Source organism: Phocoena phocoena, chromosome X, assembly GCF_963924675.1.
Source record: "Phocoena phocoena chromosome X, mPhoPho1.1, whole genome shotgun sequence".
Taxonomy (NCBI): Eukaryota; Metazoa; Chordata; class Mammalia; order Artiodactyla; family Phocoenidae; genus Phocoena; species Phocoena phocoena.
The window spans coordinates 20,208,733-20,232,084 of NC_089240.1; the positions used below are offsets into that span (position 1 = coordinate 20,208,733).

General features: G+C 37.3%; 1 protein-coding gene across 1 annotated transcript; it reads right to left on the minus strand.

Moving 5' to 3' along the window:
• Positions 1 to 718: 718 nt before the first annotated feature.
• On the minus strand, positions 719 to 16,947 carry KLHL15 (kelch like family member 15). Its single transcript, XM_065901262.1, has 2 exons — positions 16,243 to 16,947; positions 719 to 1,828 (listed from the first exon to the last, which is right to left on the minus strand). The coding sequence occupies exons 1-2, from the start codon at positions 16,945 to 16,947 to the stop codon at positions 719 to 721; spliced, it is 1,815 nt and encodes a 604-aa protein (XP_065757334.1).
• Positions 16,948 to 23,352: the final 6,405 nt, after the last annotated feature.

Below are 23,352 nucleotides of genomic sequence, written 5' to 3' on the forward strand. Positions count from 1 at the left end.
ACATGAAAAGACGTTACATCTAGAATACAACAAGTATGGCAAACCGTGTGTGCAAGTGCACTAGCTTAAAAATATAGAATCCTAACCACGCATAAAAGGGGGTGTGCCTTATATATTCATAAGATGTAAGCAAGTATGGATATGCTTTCACTAACACAATGCAGATAAGAGAAGGCAGCTTAGAAATAGTGTTCTGAATATAAAAAAGTTAAATTTGTAGAAAATTTATATTTTTGCATTTTCAGCAAAAAGCCATGCAAAAAGGTCAAGAGTTTTAAACTTAAAAAATAAAATCAAAAAGTCTAACAGACTGCAATACGCCGAAATAAATGTTCAAAAAGATTTCAGATAGAGATAGGAACTGAAATTACATACAGTGACACTTATCAGGTCTTCTCTTAGAAGATGCATGACTCCTACACTGACATTTGAAAGAAATGTTTAAAGCATAACATCAACTTCCCAGATAAGTGAATCGTTCTATTAAACTGCTTCTGGAAGTAGTTTCAAGAGCTAGTGCTTAGAATTGACTTATTGCATGAGTTTGAGGCCACTAAAAAGAAAAAACAGGATGCGAGAACAGAATGAAAACATTTTCATGTATTAGACCAATGGCTTTGATAGTAAAACTAGTGAGGTTCTTCTTTATGTGTTTTAATTAACTACTTTGTCTCAAACAAATTTTTTGTTTGGCTTTATTGAAGGGAGAAAGATGCCATTAGTTGCAACGTCTGACCTCATCCAGTATATATTCTGGAAAATGCAGGTTGCATACTTGTAAACCATCCAGCTTGCAGGGCATCCGCGGGTACTCATCTTCCTTCCATTTGTTTTCATCCGGATCAAAAGTGAGAATAGAATCGCTGTAATGACCATTGTAGCAAAGGCCTCCAAGAACCATTATCTGTTTGTCCAGCACAGTCACACCGTGGCCACTTCTACCAATTGGCATGGACGCCAAGATGGTCCACTGATCAGTCTCTGGGTTGTACACTTCTGTGGAAGGGCATCCCTGAGACTCAAAAGAGGCCCTCAAGATCACACAGACACCACCGAAGACATAAAGCTTGCCGTTGTAAGAAATCATCTTGTGAAAACATCTAGCGTAATTCATTTTGCTCTTATTCTCCCAACAGTTGGTAACTACTTGAGTTCTCCTGGTCCGCTGTTCTATGGTCCCTTCTTTACTGGGGTCAAACACGCACACTTGTTTGGAGGTGGAAGATGAGGTGATTCCACCAGTGATAAACAACTTGTTATTGAGCACTGTCCCCTCATGTCCATACTTGTTAACTGGATAAGGATCCACAAATTCCCATTTATCATTGGTGATATCATATCTCTCTGTTGAATAGAAAGTCTCATCTCTGGTTCTGCCTGCTACAGCGTAAATAAACTTTCCAATAACACCAACTGCAAATTCTGAACGTGGTACAGACATGTCTGCCATCCGGAGCCAAGAGTTTTGTCTCGGGTCATACCTGAACACTTTGGAAGAAGCATGGAATTCGCCATCTGGGCCCAGTTCTTCCCCACCCAACAAGAACACGAAGTTATTCACGATAGCAAGGCAGTCCGGACGCAGAGGTACTTGTGGGCCCTCCAGTTCCCACCAGACTCTTGGTTTCTTTAAGAGAAGTATTTTACTGTTAACCATGCTATGTCCAATCATGCCTCGGAATACTGTAGTTTGGGGTTTGGCAGAGCGGATGCGGCTTGATTTCATGTCCAACAGAGGCTGCTGGTGAACGTTCTGAAAGTAATTCAAGGCTTGGTCAACTTCATAGCGCAGCTGTCGGGAGTATCTATAAAATTCTGATGTCTTAACCTAAGAATACAAGTAAAAGAATTTAACAACAAAAACAAAAAACAAAACATCAATGGCAAACAAAATATCAAAGCCCACTAAGATGATTAGCTTATGATTTTAAGCTACTTTACTAAAACTGATTTCCTGTTAAGATCACATACTTTCTTTTTATTATTTTTTTGACAAAGCTTTTATCATATTTGTTTTTGTAATTTCTATTTGTACTAATTTATGCACATTCCCAATCTTTTTAAAAGTAAACAAGTTATTTTCCAGGCACAAGCTAAATTCCTCTAACAAAATGTATTAATCATCTAATATATGTCGGGCCCTGGGCTACAAGTGGTGGCTATACGAGGACAAGTAGAGGTTTCACAGTAGAGGAAATGTTGGCCTTGGTTTTCTTAACCACAAGGAACACTGTAAGAACACCCATGGCTGAATAATTTGGGGAATTAAGTTAGTGAGTTAGTAAAAATTTAAATACACACAAAATTCTCAGTTGGTTTTTGACATAAAAACTTGGTGTGATATCATTAACTCCTATAGTAATAATTCAGTTGACAAGAAAAGGTCAAACTTTTTCCTTTTTGTTTTTGGGGTTGGAACTACCTAATTATAATGACTGCTAACATCTTATGAAGCACTTTTAAGTATCATGCTAACTACTGTGGGGAGATGAAAAAAAAAAGAGTATAAGATGTGGTCCATTTCCTCAAAGAACTTAGAGTATATTTCAGGAAATGAAAACAAATACACATCTACCAGTTTTAAGTAAAATGAGGCAATTGACAGTTAGGTATGAAGCTGTATAGCACATCTGTGAGTGCTATGAACTTTAGATACAGAACATATCAAACTGGTCCAAAACATTCAAAGGATGTTTTGTGAAAGAGGTAGGAAGTTGGAAACCAAGCAGAAACAGCCTGTATCATAATGACAAGGGTGAGATAAGAGGGCTAGGATTTGGATGGTTACCATTTGGATCCTGTAGAGATAAAATCGACAGATTTTATACTTTTTCTCTTTATTGAAATTGTTCACTATTATTATTTGCTGATTTCTTTCACAGTTATTTTGCTAGGAGGAATTAGGTTGTATGTCCAACCATTGTGATCGTATGATTAATTCTTTGTATTAAAAACAATTATACGATCTTTCCTCTTAGAGGGGTCATTAGGCTAACAAATTAAATATTTAAGGGCCTACTGTGCACAGCCAGTAGTCTGACTGCCTCACAGGTTTTGAAGTAACAGAATCAGCATAGTAATTAAGCATGACATCAAGCAGCCCAGTATGGTGATTAAGAATTCGATTTAGGAAATATCTGACTTTGCCACTCACAAACTCTGTGATTTTGGGCAAGTGACTCAGTATCTTTAAGCCAGTTTCCTCATCTGTATTACTGGGACAATAGCACCTACACCTCATAACCCTAAGGTAGGAGACAGGCAAGATAATCCTACACGGAAAGGACTTAGTATGGTGCCTGTCATGTGGCAGTGCAGAAAAAATTACGGCTGTTATTAGCTATTATTACTGACCAGGGGACATCTGTGGAAGTGTCACTCAATTTACGTTAATGCATCTGATGCTGTGCGTTTGTTTGTGTAAATATTCAGTCTTCCAGAAAGTAGAGGAGAAATGAGAAAAACTGTTACTCTGTACCTAATCCTCACCAGAAAAGCATGACTGATGACATGCAAGTAGGAGGAAGCTTTAGAGGAAGCAGCCGTGTTGTTTGGAGATCAAGAAAGAAAGGAAGGGGAATGCTGCCCATAATGGATAGGCAGATTTCAAGATTTCAAAGGAAAAATAGGATCAATTCCAAGATCAGAAACTGTGTAAAGAAGCTCGAGAAGGCTTGGAGGCTCTCAAAAGCATAATGCTGACTACATAATTGCAAAACATACTGATGAGGGGAAGAAAGGGGGAAAGTATCTAAAAAATCTGATGTGCTGCAGAGAGCTTTCTGGAATTCGGATGTTAAAAAACCACTTACGACAGATGGTAAAAAACAGGCACATAAAACAAGTATTATAAAGAGTGAAATGGAGCTGTAAGAATATTGTGAACAAAGCTAAAGCCTTAGGAGGAATTGTGACTTTACAAAGTGCCAGATAGTGAATAAATGGCATTTTAGAGGTTAAAGTAAAAAAAAAAAAGTAGAGGAAAAAGTGAATTCCCCCCTGGATGAGGTGCTTAATGTAATATTAACAAAGATAAAGAGAAACAGCCTCCTATCTTATTCCCATTCTCAACTAAGAATATTATATTCTTTCCAATCTGAAGATCAAACACAATAACTAAGAAAAAACTTAAATCCAAGATGGCTGAGAAAAAAGAAAAACCAGGCAGATATTCTCACCGAGTTCAAGTCATCTGATCTCACAAATCACGTCCTGGGATCCTAGGAGCCTTCACAGATAAGGTTGCTTAACTGCTCTCTGTAATGTGTGTGGAATCATGAAGGATGGCAGAGGACTTAGAAACCAGACAGATTTCCGAACTAAGACTGGTTAGCTTGAGCCTGATTCTGCATTGTTAAAAACTAGTTAGCACTTGCATATAAGAAAGCACTACAAACTAGGAGGCAACACAGACTCACCCAGTAATGCCAAGACTGACCATTTCTGGTTTAATTTTTGATGATGTAACAACACTGTTACAGAATGAGAGAACCTATGACTTCAGCAAAGTAATCAACAAAGCTTAGTCATAAAGAAAACAGAAACACTAGGGACCCATGAACCACCTGAAATTGCAACAGTAGTTATGTTAATGCATTTGGGGGAGAGGGGGGAAGTCCAAAGCTTTTATCAGATGTTCCAGGGATCCACAAACTCCAAATGTAAAGCTTTAACTGACTCTATCCTCACTGCGAACCAACAATGTGATATGACAGTCTTTAAGAACTAATAAAATCATGGACTGAATTAGACAGTCCCACCCTCTCTGTTCAGGTGAAACCACAACTAAGTGTTCAACTCCACCAGTGTACTTTAGACAACAAAGTGGATCATGTCGAGAAGACAGCAAAGAGATCCAAATCACAGGAAGAGCGGTCAAACAGATGAAGAATGTTTCAATCCACGAGAAGACTCAGGAGAGAAAGATGGCAACTGTTTTCAGGACCAATAAGTAGAAGTTAAGAGAAAGACTTTAGGCCAATATAAGGAAAAGCTTTGCAATTAGGACTGACAACATAATGGATGTTCACTGCATTATTATTTGTAAGAGCACAAAAACTGGGCACAACTCACATATCTATTAATATGAAATTGGTTGACCAAACTCTGGTATATAACATGCAATCGTTAAAAGGAATGAGATTAATCCACATGCAGTTAACACAGACATTCAAAATGTCAAAATGACAGAACCTGCAGAACTGTATATATAATACTCTCAAAAAATAAAAATGGACTGTTTTGCAGTCAGCAGTATATGCAGGGGGAAAATGTATATAATACGAGTACAACATATAGTTACCAGTGAGCTCGTGAGGGGCTTGCCCTTTTGAGATTCGAAATAGGTCTGTATTGGGCTTTTCTACAGGGTCTACAGTAAAAAGGGTACAGGTACATGTTCCCAAAGTGAAGAACTGTCTACTTCTGGAGTCTAGCATCCTGCCACTGAAGGTAGTGCAGGTGTGGCCACCTATCAGGAGGGCTGGAGAGGAATTCCAGCATCACACGAAGACTAGGCAGAAGGGCCTACAATGGCTTTCCACCTTCCAACCCCAGGTTCTTGCAGATCATGTCAAACTGGGCCAGCTTAATGGCTTCCTAGAGTCACTTCCTAGCCTTTTCTTTTTTTTATATACCCAATCTTCTGGTCCCTTTGTCCTCTCCCTATTCATTCTATTGTGCTCCTTTGATATTTGGGTTCCAATGAGTTTACAAGAATCACTTCAGCACTATGTTGAAGTCCCAGTCAAAGCTACATCTTTACCTGATCTGTTCTACCTCTAAACCCACAATAATGGAAGTTGTGCCTTTTGAGATAGCTATTATACCCTAAGAGATATTCTAACCAAAGAAATTTAGCTCCTACTTCTCTCTGCCAAGGCTAGAAGTTCTAGACCTACCTTGCCTTTTCCCAGGGCTACTTATTGCTGCAATTTTCCTCTAAAACCACACAATATCAATAAGCATAACTAGCTTCTCCATTCATGATAGAAACAGGAAATTAATGAATCTGTGATAATCCTGGACAAAGTAATTACAGATACACTCTGCTTTAAAACAAAAAGTGTAGGGCCAAAAGCTTCTTTGTGAATGGAATCACTTAAAATGCATTAATGAAGGGAGCTATCCAAAAAGAAACGTGTGGCTCATCTTTTCACAGAGAAAGCATTTCTCTCATCATTTGCTCCTCATATAACAGTTTAACTATCTGTGTATCAGGCTCTCTCAAAAGAAAGATGGAAAGAATGACATTTCTTTCATGTTCTGAATTACTTTCCTTATCCTTCCTAGGATTTAAAAAGCTGTCTTATTTTAAAACTTGGAAAGATTATCACTTTTCTTGCTTTGATATTTAAAAAAGTTGTATTATGACAAGCATTTTGAAGTGAAAGTATTTATTACCTCTTAAAAACAGTGATCTGAACATTTTAAATTGGCCATTTCCTCCTCTAATCTTTTGGTTTAAGGAAACTGTGTGCATGCACATATGCGTGTAGAGAAAATGTGAGAAATTAATAATTTTGAATGTGATTCCTCTAAATATGTTTATTAAGTCAAAGAAATAATAGCTAGCCATTAGCACTGGGTAAAAATTCCATGATTCTCTTCTCACTGTCAAAATGTTATATAATCCACTTACTAACTTTTTAACTTTTAAAGGTAATTTGTTTATACTGCTCTTAATTTTGAAAGAATTAAAATGAAGCAGGCAATATAATTAAAACAGGCATTTCCATACAGCTTACTACCTTTATTTGATTAAAAATCTACAATTTAAAAGTATCTACTAAAACAGGCTATAGTTTAAAAAATTATTTTAGGCTTTCAGCCAGCCAATTTAAGGTATTATCAGCTGTTTCACCTTTCAAAAGGATTTTTTAAATGCCCAATATACTAAACCAAAGAAACAAAAGGCCTTTGATTAGTTTATCCAGTTGTAGGGAGGTGGGAGGGGTGAAGACTGAGGGTTAGAATAATCTCTGAACTCAAGATCCCAGGTTTTAGACTTGACACTGTCCCCAAGTCACTGTGTGACCATGGAGCCTTCAGTTTAGGTATTTTCCCTTTATAAAAGGTGTAAGTTGCACGAACAGACATCTCTCTGGCCCTCCTACATCCAAAACTGCTAACCTAATTTTTGCAACAATGAGTATAAGGTGTCATGTGGAAAGAAGACTGAGTCTTGGCTGTCAGTTTTATCATCCTTCCTCCATGATTCAGTATTCTCAAAAGAAATACCCAGAAATAAAGCAGTTACTGTCATGGAGCTTTAGTGCGAAAACAAATTATGTCTTTGGGAACCACAGCTATATTTGATATTAATTTTGATATTCAGTAAAATGTGGAAGTCTTTATATGTTGTACTGCAAAAGCATCTACCCTGGTATCAGAGGTTTATTTATAAAATCATGCTCAGGGCTTCCCTGGTGGCGCAGTGGTTGAGTCCGCCTGCCGATGCAGGGGACACGGGTTCGTGCCCCGGTCCGGGAAGATCCCACATGCCGCGGAGCGGCTGGGCCCGTGAGCCATGGCCGCTGAGCCTGCGCTCCGCAACGGGAGAGGCCACAACAGTGAGAGGCCCGCGTACCGCAAAAAAAAAAAAAAAAATCATGCTCAGAACTGAAGCTTGTATTGATTTATGTGACACAAAAAAAGCTAGTTACAAAGTACCTTTAATTAATCCCTTTGTCCTGAAAAACTGAATAATGACCAGGGATAAGGCTATTTTAAAAAATTAGCTCCTGTTAAGCACAAATCCTCTCAATAACACTATAATTGCAGTCAAATACCAAACAGTTAAAACAAATTTTAAAAAGGATTACACATCCTGTCTGCTCCAAGTAGGCAAGAGTCTAAGGTATTGACAGCTTCAGAAGGCAAGTGACCAGGGCAAATGGGGGAAAGGGAAAGGACTCCCTCACGACAATATTCTTATAAGAGTTTCAGCACAATTTGGTGAGTCCTCTATCCCTTCACTTTTCTATAGATAGTGAAAAATATTTAACTCAAAAATAAATGTGCTTCATATGTAGAAAATAAACTTACGGTTACCAAGGGGGAAAGGGGGGCGGGTGGGAGGGATAAACTGGGAGATTGGGACTGACATATACACACACTACTATATATAAAATAGATAATGAGTAAGAACCTACTGTATAGCACAGGGAACTCTACTTAATACTCTGTAATGACCTATATGGGAATAGAATCTAAAGAGTGGATATATGTGTATGTGTAACTGGTTCACTTTGCTGTACAGCAGAAACTAACACAACATTGTACATCAACTATACTCCAATAAAAATTAATTATAAATAAATAAATAAATGTGCTTAGGGAATTCCCTGGGGGTCCGGTGGTGAGGACTTGGCACTTTCACTGCCAAGGGCCCAGGTTCGATCTCTGGTCGGGGAACTAAGACCCCACAAGCTGCACTGCAAGGCCAAAAATGAACAAACAGATAGATAAATAAATAGGCTTAGAAAGTCTAATTTCCTTCCAATTTTGGTACAACAGTAATAGAGCACCACTAGAAATTAAATGAGTGCACAAGCCTAAAAGGTAGAAAATAATGTAAAAGACTTAAGAATATCTTATCACCTGATTACACTAATATGTAGATAGTACAACTAAGTTCTAGAATTCACAACTTTTTTTACACAATTTTTCCCTACTTATGGAAATACTCTCAACTATGTCAATATTTTATTTATAAATACGGAAGAGCAGAAGGAAAGTCAAATAAAAGGTTTAATCCTAGAACTAACTTCTGAATGAGCAAGGCTTACCTATGACACATGTAACATTTTCTGGGTAAATATTGAGAATTAAAACTTTAAAGCCTAAAATCTTAATATACCCCCCTGGTTCTTTTCCTGCTCCTAACCTTTTCTCCAGTCATTTTCTGAATTCTCTGATCCTTTTCGATTTCTGCGTATCATTTGGTTTCTCTCCCTCTCTTTATTTCCCAATTCATTAAAAAGATTTTCTCCATTTACAAGTAAATGTGGCTGTCCCCATTCCATGTCTTCCTCTCCTGTTACTCCACAGTTAGTTTCCAATTCTATGCTTTTGTCTTCATCTCCCTTTTATTTAAAAGGAAAATCAGCAAGGTAGGTTGAATTTTTTAACTCCCATTTTCAGTAGGTTCCTACCAGCTTAATACAACCTTCTAATAGTCTCTTTCCCAGGGGATTTCACAGCAGTCAACACCTAGTCAACTCCAGGAACCTGGAGTGAATGCAAGTCAAAGGTGGAAAATAAGAGCAGTCCATATCTATACGCAAAGGGCAGAAGACTGGAGAGGAGAAAAACACCTTGGGTGATTTTTAAAGAAGTGCACATGTATTAATCACAATCATCCAAGTCCATGGGGCTGGGAGGGAGGGGTCGATAAAAAAGAGACTGATGCAGAAAAAGACATTGACTGAGAAAGTACGCTTAACCCACTGACCTAGTTTCAAACAAAAACCTGCTAATCTCTGTGCTTTCACTCCAAGGGGCAAGTGAGCTGATTGTTAAGTAATTTCAAGTTTATAGCTGTATAAGTACTATTTAATATATGAAGAGGATTTAAAACTTTTTCAAAAACAACTCAAGCTTATTAGAAATTCTAATCAAATTTCACATTGGAAATCCAAGTTACTGTCTTCTAAAAAATATTTTTATTGTCAAATACAGCACTGCTTGTTTCTTCTAAAACTGTGAGGGTTAGAGGGAAATTTGTTTTTTCCTCTAGATTTGTCTGGCTGTAGTTTAAGTCATTAGAAATAATTACTTTTTTCGAGTTTTGGGGCTAAACTGTGGTAACACTAAAGTTAATGGTTTGGTTTCTGGACAGAAATTTTGGATTGGTCAAATGCTAGATTAGTCAAATCATGTTGCAGTGCCTAAGTGAAGGAATTCTGAGGGGTACACAGCCCCTACATTTTTACATAGATGTGTCCTTGCCCAGGCAATTTCATTACCAAGTGGGTTGTGCCTCAACCAAGATATCGCACCACCCAAGCACGACACGTTAAGAATAAATTTCCTTATGTGTCATAGTCCATTGTTAATGCTATATAAACCAACTATGCTGATAGAGAAATATTTGGAAGATTATCAGTGCTTTGTGAAGACCAGTTCTGAGAGCTACCATGTTCTTAGGAAGGTACTAAGGGTCTTAGTAAGGTATACTTGGATACTTAATTTGTAATCCTTAAATTCTATCAGTTTCAAGGTGAGTCCAGGACACCTTACCCCATTTTAAACTGTAGCTTTTAAAGCCACAAATTCTGGTCCTTAAGTAAAAGACATTAAAAAAAAAAAAGTGTTAGCCTTTCTGAAGCATTTTCACTCTGATCCTAGGATTAATACTCACTAGTAATGAACTTATCTTTTTTCAATGGACTATCAAAATTATCTCAAGGCTGTAAATATCCTTATAACAACAAACTTTTATAAAATGCAGATATGATTTGCTAAATCCAAATATATTCTCAGTGAAGGAGAACTAACATCTTCTCTCATTAAAACATTAGCTTTGCTCTTCAAAAGTTAAATAAACCTAATTTGGGGGGGTTTGGTGAATTACATTTAACAGGCTAGGGGGAAAAAAGCACATTAGGGTATCTGAATATCATGAGCTAGTTTATAAAACAAAATATTTGGAATAAAGCAGAATTCATCTATATAATCTGATTCCTTAAAAAATAATTTTCTTTCCTTTTGAAAAATTGTAAAATCTTATGATTATGATCAATATAATTTCTAAGGGGATCATTAATATGCTAGATCTTACCTTATGCATATTTATGATACTGAAGATGCCCTGGGTTCAAAAATATTAAAATGTCACAAAAATATTAAAATCAACATATGGGTATTTTAATGAATAATTTAACAATTTTGCTAAAAAGATCTTTTCTGTACAAAAAAGTAAAAGAGGCATTTTGCCAAATATACATTTACTTAATAAAATGTTTTCAATAAAGCAATAATTGTTTTTTAAAAACCAAAAGACCAAAGTTTAAACTATTTAAATCTTCACATCACTGAAATTCAGAATGACAAATGTCAGGCCTTATCTCTGTTAACAGATGCAAAGACCGTTAGAGTTAGTAAAAATACATGACGCAGACATTTGCATTACGTAAAAACTGAGATTGAAGTCTAGTATTAAAACTGAGAATGGACTATAGTTAAAATGAGTCCTACTCCTAACCAACTATGTCAAAAGGACAAGATCCTTAATTTTCAGCTTTCCTCGATTATACAGGGAAAACTCCAGAATTCTGCTTTCACACCTTACAGTGTTCCCACATCTCACACTTTTTTCAGTGCCATTAAAATTCTTAGGCTATGTTTTGTTCATGCAAACATGTTAGAATTTTCACAGCTCTGTAACAACTTCTAAACCACCCAAGCAGGCCCACAGGGTTAACTATATGCTTCCTGCACATGAGGGTCCTCTCCCTACTCTAGTAGCTTGGACTGAGAAGCAAGCAGACCCGGGTTCCAGTCTGGACAGTGCCACTTAATCTGGGATAAGACTCCTAACTCTTCTGAGCCTGTTTTCTTACCTACAAAGCAGAAATAACCTGCAGACTCTACCTATGTGTAGAGCACTCAGTGCAAGGCCTGGCATATAAGTGTAAGGTGTTCAGACAAGTAGAATCACTGCCTCTAAGGAACTTGGTGAGGAAATCTGGCAAGTCTTGGTCTCTTGGGTGATGATCCTGTCCCAGAGTCAGTTCAAAAGTTAAGACAGTCTGTTTTCAGCTGGGGAGAAAATCCAGTAGACGACTAGGGGGAAAAGATACCGCAGAAGAATAAACCCAAAGATTTCGACACAGCTAGAGGGCATGATTCGGGTCCCTGGAATCAGTGGGGGCTATTCCTTAGGGAGAGGCAGAATGGCCCCTTACAAAGCCATTGCTCAGATCTGATCCTTACTACCAAAGGAAGAATTAAAATCTCTAAAGGTTTCTTCACGAAGCTTTGTTCAATCACTTTTTATTTTCCTGAGGCCAGGAAAAGGATTCTGACAAAGATGCTATACTTATCTTCATCAGCCATTCCACAGAATAGTTAAGTAGGAAGGTTCACTTAACACTAAACTGTACAGAACATTTCTAAAGGCTAAGGATCCAGGAGAGGGTTAAATAAGTGAGAAAGGCTGTTTAATGTATGCATACTTAGAGTTTCTAGAGCACAACTTACTCCCTGAACTTGTAGAGCAGCGCTGTGCAACAGAAACATAATCTGAGCCACAAATGTGAGCCAAAGATGTAATTTTTACACTTTTTAGTGGCCATAGTTTAATAAGCAAAAAGGTGAAACTGACTTTAACAATGTATTTTAGCCCAATATATCCAAAATATCATTTCAACATATAATCAATATAAAAGTTAGTAATGAGGTAATTTATATCCTTTTTGTCATCTTAACCTTTGAAATCTCAAATCAGACTTGTCACATTTCAAGTATTCAAAAGCCACAAGCAGTGATTGTACTGAACAGCATGATTCTAGAGATACACTACTTTTTTAATAAGAAAGAATAATCTTTTAATTTTGACATTTTAGCTAGTTTTAATTCCAATAAATTGAATGGAAGGGCTCCACATTTTTTTTTAAAGGGAGGGAAATTTTATGAATCTAAAAGGAACCTAATGCAGAGTAGTGTGAATAAAGTCCTTGATGATTTTAGTCATAGGAATGGGCTACTTAGCCTCCTAATACAAAAAAGAATGGCAAATTCTAAGTTTGATCAGAGTTGCTAAGTGGTTTTCCAGGACTTTCTCTGGCATTACAACAATATTTTCCTGTAATTGTTCCTGAAAATACACGATGCTAAAAAGTAGGTGTGTTAACAGGAAATATAAGGAAGAGAAGAACTAAGTTAACACCAACACAAGGAAATAATCTGATAAATCCAGAATGTGGGGACACACTAGGACAACTGGTAATCTGATCTTTCTAAAAAAAAAAAAAAGGTGGGGGACTGTGTTAGATTCTTTAAGAAAGATTAAACAGACATGATAACCAAAAGCAATGTGTAAACCATGACTGGATTCTAGGGCATTTGGGAGACAACTTTGAATATGAACTAGCTGTTAGATGTTATCAGGGTCTTATTGTTAATTTTCCTGGGTGGAATGGTATTGAACCTGGGTAGGAAAAAGTTCTTATTCTTACGAGAGGCATGCTAATAAGTATTAAGGGATGAGATGTCATGATGTTTTCAACTTATTTTCAAACGTTCAGCAAAGGAAAAAAAATGTACATAAAGAAAATATGGTAAAATGTTAACAGTTCTTGAATCTAGGTGACAGCTATATAGGTATTCATTATACTATTCTTTCAACTTTTTGTATGTTTGAGCATCCTCATCATAAACGAGAAAAAGGAGAGACAATTTCAGATTTAAAGAGAGACGTAATAACAAATGTGCTGTATGAACCTTGATTCAATCTTTAAGAAACAGCTTAAAAAAGACATTTTGGGGAAAACTGAGAAAAGCAGAAAATGAAATGGATATTACAGATATTAAGGGATGACTGTTAATTTCAATAATGGTATTATGGTTATGTAGAATTTCCTCACTCTTGGGAGATAAGATGCTTGCTGAAGTAGTTAAGGAGGAAACATCACATCTACAACTTTCTTTGAAATGGTTTAGCAAAAAACAAAAATTTAACATAAAGGCACACACTCTCCTCTCTATCTAAAAACAGGGTGGCAAAATGACAACAACTATTAACCTACAAGATATGTTTATGGGTAATCATTCTACTGTTCCTTCAGCTTTTTTGTATGTTTACAAAGTCTAATAGTTTTTAAAAATTGAAAGCTAAAAAGTGCATATTAACATTCCATTTTTCTAAATTTCAGCAAAATAGGATAAAACCACAAATCAAAACTGCCTACACTTTTCCCCATGTAGATCCTCATACTAAAAAAGGACCAGCACAGATGTACTATGTCTTTATTTCTGTGCCCTTTCTGGTTCCATGCATATATAATGGTTTTAAAATGGCCTTGTTTGAGACCTGCAGAGTGCCGAGTACAGGAAAAATAGATGGGCCCTATTTTCAAGGAGCTCAAAACAGTATGGTGTAAAATAGTCCAAATTCTTATTCCCCAACCAAATTTTCCATTCTAGTTTCTGAAGTTTAATTTCTAGAGATAAGGTCTCAAATCTGCTTAGTGTTTTACAACACATTCCTCTGATAAACATTATCTCTCACACACTGCTAAGACAAGAATCACCAACTACCTTCCCTTCCATTTACCTTACCAGTATCACAAATAAAACTGGAAGATTTATAAAAAACAGAAAGATTTCTCTGTAGCCAGGGCCTTATTAAGTTTTTGTAAGAAATTAATTCAAGAAGGAAGCCTTAACAACATTTTTATTCTGATGAGATTCCCAATACCTGGCCAATAAGTAATAACCACATCCTACGCTATATATGCAAACAGAACCATCAGAAGGTACAAGTGTTGTTTTATATGATTTACAAAACTGAGAGTTCCCTGGCGGTCCAGTGGTTAGGACTCCATGCTTCGATCCCTGGTCGGGGGAATTAAGATCCCACAAGCCGCGCAGTGCGGCCAAAAAAAAACAAAAAAAGAAAGAAAGAAAGAAGATGATGGAAAAAAAAAACAAACTACAAAATTACCTGATGGTATTAACTTCCAGCCACTGTCACTATTGACCACCCTGAACTGATAGTTGGAATATAAAAAGGCTCTGCAGCTCAGCACTTAATCATTTACTGCTATCAATTATCCATCATAATGTCCTACAAGAGGGAAAATTTTATTCTCTATTTCATGAGCACTTCCATCTAGACTGAAGTTGAGGGGGGTTTGTTTGCTTTAATAGTGGGAAAGCATTTCCATCTAACATGTAAAGACAAAACAGGATTCCCCAGGAAAAGAGAGCAATAAAAACAATAGTAAGGAAAAAAAATCAAAACATCAGAGAAAAATGATTTACATTGTTGATGTGGGGCTGATTATCATTGAACAAAAAATAATTAAGAAATGTATTCTTTAGTTTCAATTATTTGTCATATCAGTACATTCTGAGAATAAAGATAAAATCCTACAAAACTGAATTATCTAGTAAAAGTTTAAGTTAATGATATTTCACAGCATTTCAGAGGGGAAAAAAAAAGACATGCCAGGCTGCTGAGTGTTATTCGAAGGCGCAAATTTGTTTATTTTTCAAATGGTGTAAACAACCCTCCTTTGCAAATATTATATTTTTATCACCAGGTCTGGTAACTAAAGCTGAGGAACCACCTAACATGAAGGGTGTCGACCAAAGCTTTAAGTGTGCTTTCTAGAAAGAAGAAAAGATGCAAGAGATAAACAGAGCGCCAGAGGTAACCATGTGATTAGAAACCAATTAAGTTAAGCAATTACTGAAACTGCTTTCTCTCCTTTGGGCAAGAGAGCATCACAACTGAGACTCTGATATAAAAATGAAAAATGCTTACATGCAAAAAGGCCAAGGCTGTTTTGGAGAAAGACAATTTTAAGACAGCAGAACTATTACATGGTAAAATGTGCACAGGGATATTTGATCAATGTAGATAGAGGATCTATAGTCTACTTGTTTAGAAATGCCAAAACAACGATTTTAGACAAACATATGTTTTCAAGATTAAATTTAGTTAGTATTCACAGTGAAGGGGGCTGGGGGAGACGGACGGGGAGGCGCAGAACTAGACAAGAGTAGGGAAGAAAATCAGTGCCAGGGCCTACTGGTTTTCAAGAGCTATTTTATGTTTCCTCACTACATTTTAGAGGAATACGAAATTGTGTTAATACTTATCATTCAGAACTACAAAACTCCCCTCAACTCTAATTTCAGCATGATTCACTTAAATGCATTTTTGAAAAGAGAGCTAGACGGACCCAGTTCAAATTTAATTACTCTGTGAAAAGAAAGAGAAGCTAAAGCAAACTTATAATATTTGGGGTTAAATAATTATGCTTCAACTTTAAAAGTACTTTCAAAGTGAAACTATTCTACCACCTACCTGGTCCATCTTTCACCCACAAAATGTGTTTTAAAAAACCTAAATACAAAAGCTACAACAAATTAGACTTCTTACACATAACTATTCTTAAAAACTATTCATTCTTTCTGGCTCCTGACCAAGCCTGAGAATCTTATCTATAAAGACATACTGCCTTATTAGCTAAACGATGAGTCCTGTCTATTGCTTTCAAATGCACCAACCTTCTCAAAAACACTGGATGGGGTCATCAAACAAAACCTGATGTTCTGAATGATGGTATCGGTATGTCTCCAGCGTCTTCTATCATGCCGCAGCCAAGACTGCACAGCCTCGTACAGCTCTATCTCTGGGAACCTGCTCAGATGATCATTATCCAAGTAAGACATGAGCTTCTCAAAGCTCAGATAAGACAGGAAGTCAGGCCTGGACATGAGTGGTACGAAGTTGTCTAGCAGAAAGGCGTCCAACTTCTCCCTGACTCCCTCGATGTTTACACCGAAATCATCTAAGAGTCTCATAATTTCTGCACAGTTTTCTAAGCAGATTTTTGCTAATAGAAAAGAGCAGCAGAACTTCACCACTTCTATAAGTTGAACATACATGGCAGCCTGAAGAATCTCATGAACAGTACTCATACTCAGTTCTATAGTTCCATAGTACATAAACTGAAGGACGTGGCTGAAACCGGTAGCAGTTAGACCTTTTAAATGAATTTTGTCCTGATCTCGCTCCCTCATATCTGCGGTAAACATAATTCTGAAGTAATCACTCTGGGTGGCCAAGAGTGCTTTATGGGCCTGGAACTGATGATCTTCAATAACCAGAGTGACATCAAGAAGCAATCCCTCCTCATACAGTGCTCTGAACCCAGCAGAGACACTGGTGTCATGGATGGAGGAACAGAATCCTTCCACGTCCCCTGCCATGAATCACCTGGAAAAAAAGTAATCAAAGAAAACTGTGTTAATCATTTCCATGCATTCTGAAGACATTATTAACTTAGAGCTTAAAAAGTTTTTATAATTATCTCAATTCCACTGCCTAAGTCCTACACGTACAAACCCTTTAGAAGAAAACAGCTTAAAGGTTTGTGGGCTAATATTTTTGGCTTCCCTACCTGGGGGAAAAAATCTATTAAATATCTATTCAACAATGGTAAATTGTTAACTTACAAATATATGCCTATCCCAGTGATTTTACACTGTTTACCAAATATATTTAAACATGTCCCCAAATTATCAACCAAAAAGGATTTCTCAGCTAAATACTAAATCATGAGAAAAAGAGATAAGAAATTAAACCAAAAAGTACACTGTTGACCTTGAAAACTCCTAGAAACTTACCCAAAGGAAATAATCAGATACATATGCCAACTTGCACACACAAGGTTTTTCTTTCTAACCTTATTTATAATAAAAAACTGGAAAGTATTCAAAAGCCCAACAATAGAAATAAATACAGTACAGTCCTACAATGGATTACTATAACAACTAAATATGATGGCAGCAATCTACCTATTCTGAGAAATAATATTTACTAGGTATTGTTGTTATGTGGGAAAAAAGCAGGCAACTGCAGTATACTCAGTATATTTTCAAAAATTAAATATACATATACATATATATATATATATATATATATATATATATATATATATATGTTTAGATGAGAAAAAGTCTGGAGGAATATATACCAAAATGATGTCCCTGGGGTAGTGGGACTTCAGGAAACTTTGCGGTTTATCTTTTCCTTCTTACTTACCTCATTAACCTTATTTTTAAAAACAATGACCATGTATTGTTTATATATTTAAAACATAAATACATAATTTTTAAAGGAAATTAAGCCGCATTTTTGCATATCAGAGAAACGAAGCCAAATAGTGGGATTATAATTAGATCTCTTAAGCAGAATAAACTAATTCAGCTTACTAGACTGTTTATGAAGCAAAGTAATTTTCTTTCCAGACAAGCCCCCCAGGCCAACTATCTATCCTCTCCTCAACTCTCATCCTCACACAGCTCCAAGCTTCCTCCACAATGACATATCATCCCATCCACGAATTCCCTCCCAACCCTTTCCACTGTGCCCTGTGGAACCTTGCTTCAGTGTAAACAAACTCCCCTACAGGCTCATGCAGGTCACAGAGAGTTTTCTCGGCTTTCTGATTTAAAAACAAACAAAAAAAAAACACCCCTTCTATGTTCTTTTTAGAACAAAATGCTCTTCTATAGCTTATGACCTACCTTCTAATAAGCCTTCTCTTGGCTTTCTACTGTCCTTTTTCTAAAATATGGCAGAGGGGATTCCTGAAAGGCATATACCGCACCGCTATATCTAATGTAATGCCTGGCACACAGAGGTGCTCTCCTTTTGGTTAACAAAGGGGAAGGCACTGGTAATAGAGTGGTGAGGCTGCCAGGATGGCCTCCCTGAAGGAGGTAGAGCAGGTGCCAGCAGTGACTGTGGTGCCAGCGGCTTCACTGTAGGGCTCGTGGTCCACCCAAACACTCAACCATGGAAAGGAAAGAAGGTCTAAGCTGGAGAAGGACAGAGGTAAAGTTTGGAGATGACAGACCAAATGAAAAGGGAGGAGATTAAGCCAGAGACTGGGAAGCCGACAGTTAAAGATTTCAGGTATGGATCAGTTCCTGATTGTGGCAAGGCCCAGCAGGTTTGAGAATAAGGTTGTTGTTTTTTTTTTTTTTTTTTTGCGGTACGTGGGCCTCTCACTGTTGTAGCCTCTCCCGTTGCGGAGCACAGGCTCCGGACGCGCAGGCTCAGCGGCCATGGCTCACGGGCCCAGCCGCTCCGCGGCATGTGGGATCCTCCCGAACCGGGGCAGGAACCCGTGTCCCCTGCATTGGCAGGCAGACTCTCAACCACTGCGCCACCAGGGAAGCCCGAGAATAAGGTTTTAAAATGGAGCGGTGGGGGAGGTTATAAGAGTTTAGGTGGTCAGGGAACTTTGCCTCTCAGTTTTTGGATGAGTGGTCTTATGTGAACATTGAAGAGGTGGAGAAAATGAGTCTTAGCCAGGTACCACAGTCATCAGTGAATATGGAGGGGAGAGAGAGAGATCAGGATATGTGTATATGATAAGTAACAAGGAGCAATAGAAGGTGGATTTTTATCTAAGAGAGCTATCCCTTCAACACTGGTGTTCCCTAGGATTCTATTGTTGCACCTTTTCTCCTCTCATCTAAACACTGTATTTCCTTCAACGATCACATCTAAACCCATGGTTTCTACTACTACCTACCTTTATCAGTACCTTCACCATCACTGTCCCAATCTCTATCCTTACACTAGTACTATACATAGCAAATCTCCTGTTAGATACCTCTGGGTGCCCCACAGGGATCTCAAAATTGTGTCTAAACAATCATAACTCTACTCTCTCCCCAATCAGGTTTCTTTTGTATTCCCCATCTTATCAAGAGGCATTCTAGGTGCCTCTTTCTCCCCCTTTGTCCTTAACTTACCTGTAAGTCTTATTGATTATCCCACATAATATGTTCACTTACCTAACACAGCAAAGTATGCACAAGATAAAATTAATATCATAATTTTTATCAGCACTCCATTAATCCAAAAGCTATATACTTTCATTTCGGAAAGGTAGAACACAAAAGCGCTGTCTATAATTTGGAAAACAGATATAAAATATTTTAGACACTGTAATCAATGCTTGGCAGAACTACTTTACTAACACGTTCAAGACTAAAGTAAGCTATCAGATTTTATTTCCTGAATTATTTTTAAAGGTAAAATGAATGAACTTAGAATTTTCCAAATGATGTAAGGCACATGTACACAAATGCATACTGCGAACAAAAGGAACATACTGGAAAAATCAAATATTCTGGCCAGTAGAAGGCTATCAATATCACACTAATTATCAATTTTCAAAATAATTAGAAAAAAAAACAAATTAAACTAGATGAATATTTTGATATTTCATTATCTTTCTCAGGATCATTAGGGACACCAACTATCACTCTGACTCATCAAGATTTATTGCTCACAGTTAATGTGGATTTAATAGTAGAAGGATGGGCACGAGCATTCATATACTTGAGAGGAAACTGCTTTGTTTCATTAATCTGTTATTTTGACAGTGCCTAAAATACCATACATTTCACTTCTTTTCAAAGTAACCCTCTCTATTCAACAGTTATCACTATGTGATATGGTCTCAAACAGCTAATATTCACCTTTCGGACAAAGATTCCATCTAAAGGAAAGATTTTGTGTGTGTGTGTGTGGTACGCGGGCCTCTCACTGTTGTGGCCTCTCCCGTTGTGGAGCACAGGCTCCGGACGCGCAGGCTCAGCGGCCATGGCTCACGGGCCCAGCCGCTCCACGGCATGTGGGATCTTCCCGGACCGGGGCACGAACCCGTGTCCCCTGCATCGGCAGGCGGACTCTCAACCACTGCGCCACCAGAGAAGCCCTAAAGGAAAGATTTTAAAGGAGATACTATGCTTTCTCAAAAAAAGTAACCTAGGTTCCAGATACTTAATATGGTGGTAACATCATAGGGCAAAGAAGCCGGGGGGGGGGGGAGGGTGGGTGGGGGGAATGAGGAGGATTGATAAGCTGTGAGGCAAAAGACCCTAAAGATGTAAGGAGAGCACCCACTCTCCTCTGGGCACCCAGCCCACCAAGTGGGATTCCTAGCAGACAGGCATCTACCCTGTGATCTTGTCCTGTTACATATGGTCAGACTGGGGTGGGAAATATGAATCAAGGTGAATGCTCCTGTGTCAAGAATTTAGAAAGAAGAGGAGAGAAGGAGAGAAAGAGAAAAAGAGACGTGCACTGACTATGTATGACTGGAACTAGAACATGTCAAGGAGCAGCTGTGGGCACCAACTTCTGCCTGCCATGTGGGCTGAGTATCAGAGAAAGCCAGTCAACTGAGAAAGAAGAGGAAAGCCAAGACGAGAGGACAGGGAGTGCTCCCTAACTCCTTCATTTTTCCACTTCCTAGGCCCAGCTCTATTCCTACCCATGGGTGCTGAGAGAAATCCTTACATGCTCAGAATAGATCACCCCCCTTACTACCTCAGGTGGGTTTTTCCTACATATAACCAAGGTCCCTAACTAATACAGTTTTAGAGCAGAAATAGCTATACTTTGAGTAAGTTACTCAAACTTTCCTGGCCTTATCTCTGCACCTATAAAATAAAAGCATTCAACACGATGATCTCTAAAAATTTTTAGTAATAAAACTCTTATTTATTCTACTTTTTGTATGATTTTACAGATGTGTAAAGCACGTATAAAGATATGCAAAGTAAATAAACTATAGCTATTTTTTAAGTCTTAGCAATGCATTTCTGAAGTTTATCTGATCTAAAGTTCTTCTAAAACTAATTTGTAATAGCTGGGAAATTTGCAGTAATTTTTTTTCTACATGAAAAAGCTTGGTGCATCTATCAATAAGACAACTTTAGAGAAGCAGCAGTATCTTACACTTTTATAGGAAGCATGTATGTAAGTAGAAAATGATACTCAGTGATTAACTGACCAACATGATATAGTCTGTAAATGGTAGTGAGTTACGAGTACAGGACTCCAGACCTGGAGTCTCTTAATTCTGGAGAAACCCTTCTCCTTAGCAACAGCACTTCAAACCCCAGCTCATTTTCTCAGTAAAGTCTCTTAGGACGCAGGCCAACTCTAACTTGAGAGATGAAGATACTAACGTCCACAGGTGAAATTTTTCTTCAAAGTCATACAACTAGTTAGAAATAGAGTTAAGACTAGATTTGCAAGAAGCACAAAATAGTGTGGTTAGGAAGAGCAAAATCTTTGAAATCAGAGCGCTTTTAGTACTTACCATCGGTGTGACCTGGAGAAATTTAACTTCCTGACCTCAGTTTCCATCCATATATTAGGAATAATCATCATCTATTATTACTGAGTTGGGGTGATGATCAAATAAACTGACATAAGTTACATGTCTAGCCCAGAGGGAGGCACCCCAGCAGAGGTCAATCAATGCTGCCTTCCCTGTCCAGCTCTTACCTAATGCTCCTTATCACCCACAGAACCACAGGAACTTAACACCCTTCAAACTTCCCTCTACGGACGCCATACCTCCCTAAGGTTTATCACAATGCAAGTTTATAAGAGATCAGGAGATGTACTGGTAGTCAAAACACTGGACCTCACTTGCAATGGCATTGTTTTCCATTTTTTCTCTTACACACAAGTATAATTTTCTAGCTTTTCTGGGCTCCTTAGGCTTTTCTGCCCTAACAAGAGTAACTACTCTTTGTATCTGTGCTGTTCAACATGAAAGCCACTACCCATGGGGCTTTTGAACACTTGAAATATGGTTAGACCAAACTGAGATGTGCTTTAAGTGTAAAATGAATACCAGATTTTGAAGACTTAGAAAAAAAAAAGTAAAATATCTCATTATACAAATGTTTAATACTGATTACATGTTGAGGTAATATTTTGGATATACTGAGTAAATAAAACATTAAAATTAATCTCACCTGTTTTTTACTTTTTAAAGCTGCTGCTATGAGAAAAATTTAAATTACATATTGTGGCTTGCATTATATTGTGTCGGACAGCACAGATCTATAACATAAATGTTTAAGGTGTCAAACAACCAAACTTACAAATGAACATGTGAAACAAAACCAACTTGTTCACAATCCATACCCTGGAAGCTATAAAGAAAAGAAAAAAAAGTGAGATTTAGATTAAAATAAAACAAAAATAACACAAAACACACATGTAAGCAAATAAAATAAACAACAAGAAAAAGGTAAGTGTAAGAAGAATACAAAAAGAAAAATATACAAAATCTTAAGTGTAAGATAGAGAATTATAGGAATTTAAGGAATAAATTAATAATTATAAGAACTAATCACTGTAAAAGTAAACAAAAATAACTATAAATCAATGAGGGCTGGAGAAAAATAATCTGCTAAGGGGCTTTGAGAAAAGATATTTACTGACATACAAAATGCTCAATGTACAAAAATTATGTATCCTAACTTTTCAAAACACATCATCAGGTTAAGAGAAATCATGGTTTATAAACCTGTATACCCTTGGCCTTCTACACTTCTGTATTCTACACCTGGCCTTCAGAATTTCAAACGGTAGGGTTTTTCAAAAGATGAACCAACTTAAACTAAATGATAAGGCATACTGATACTACGAGGAAAGAAAATACTGGAGTTTGTCCTGTTCCATAAACTTGGCACTGACTACAGAAAAAAGAAAGCCTCACATTTTCTATGTATCAGAATGACTGGTATAGCATTTCTCAAAGTGTGGTCCAGGTGTAACTGGGGCCT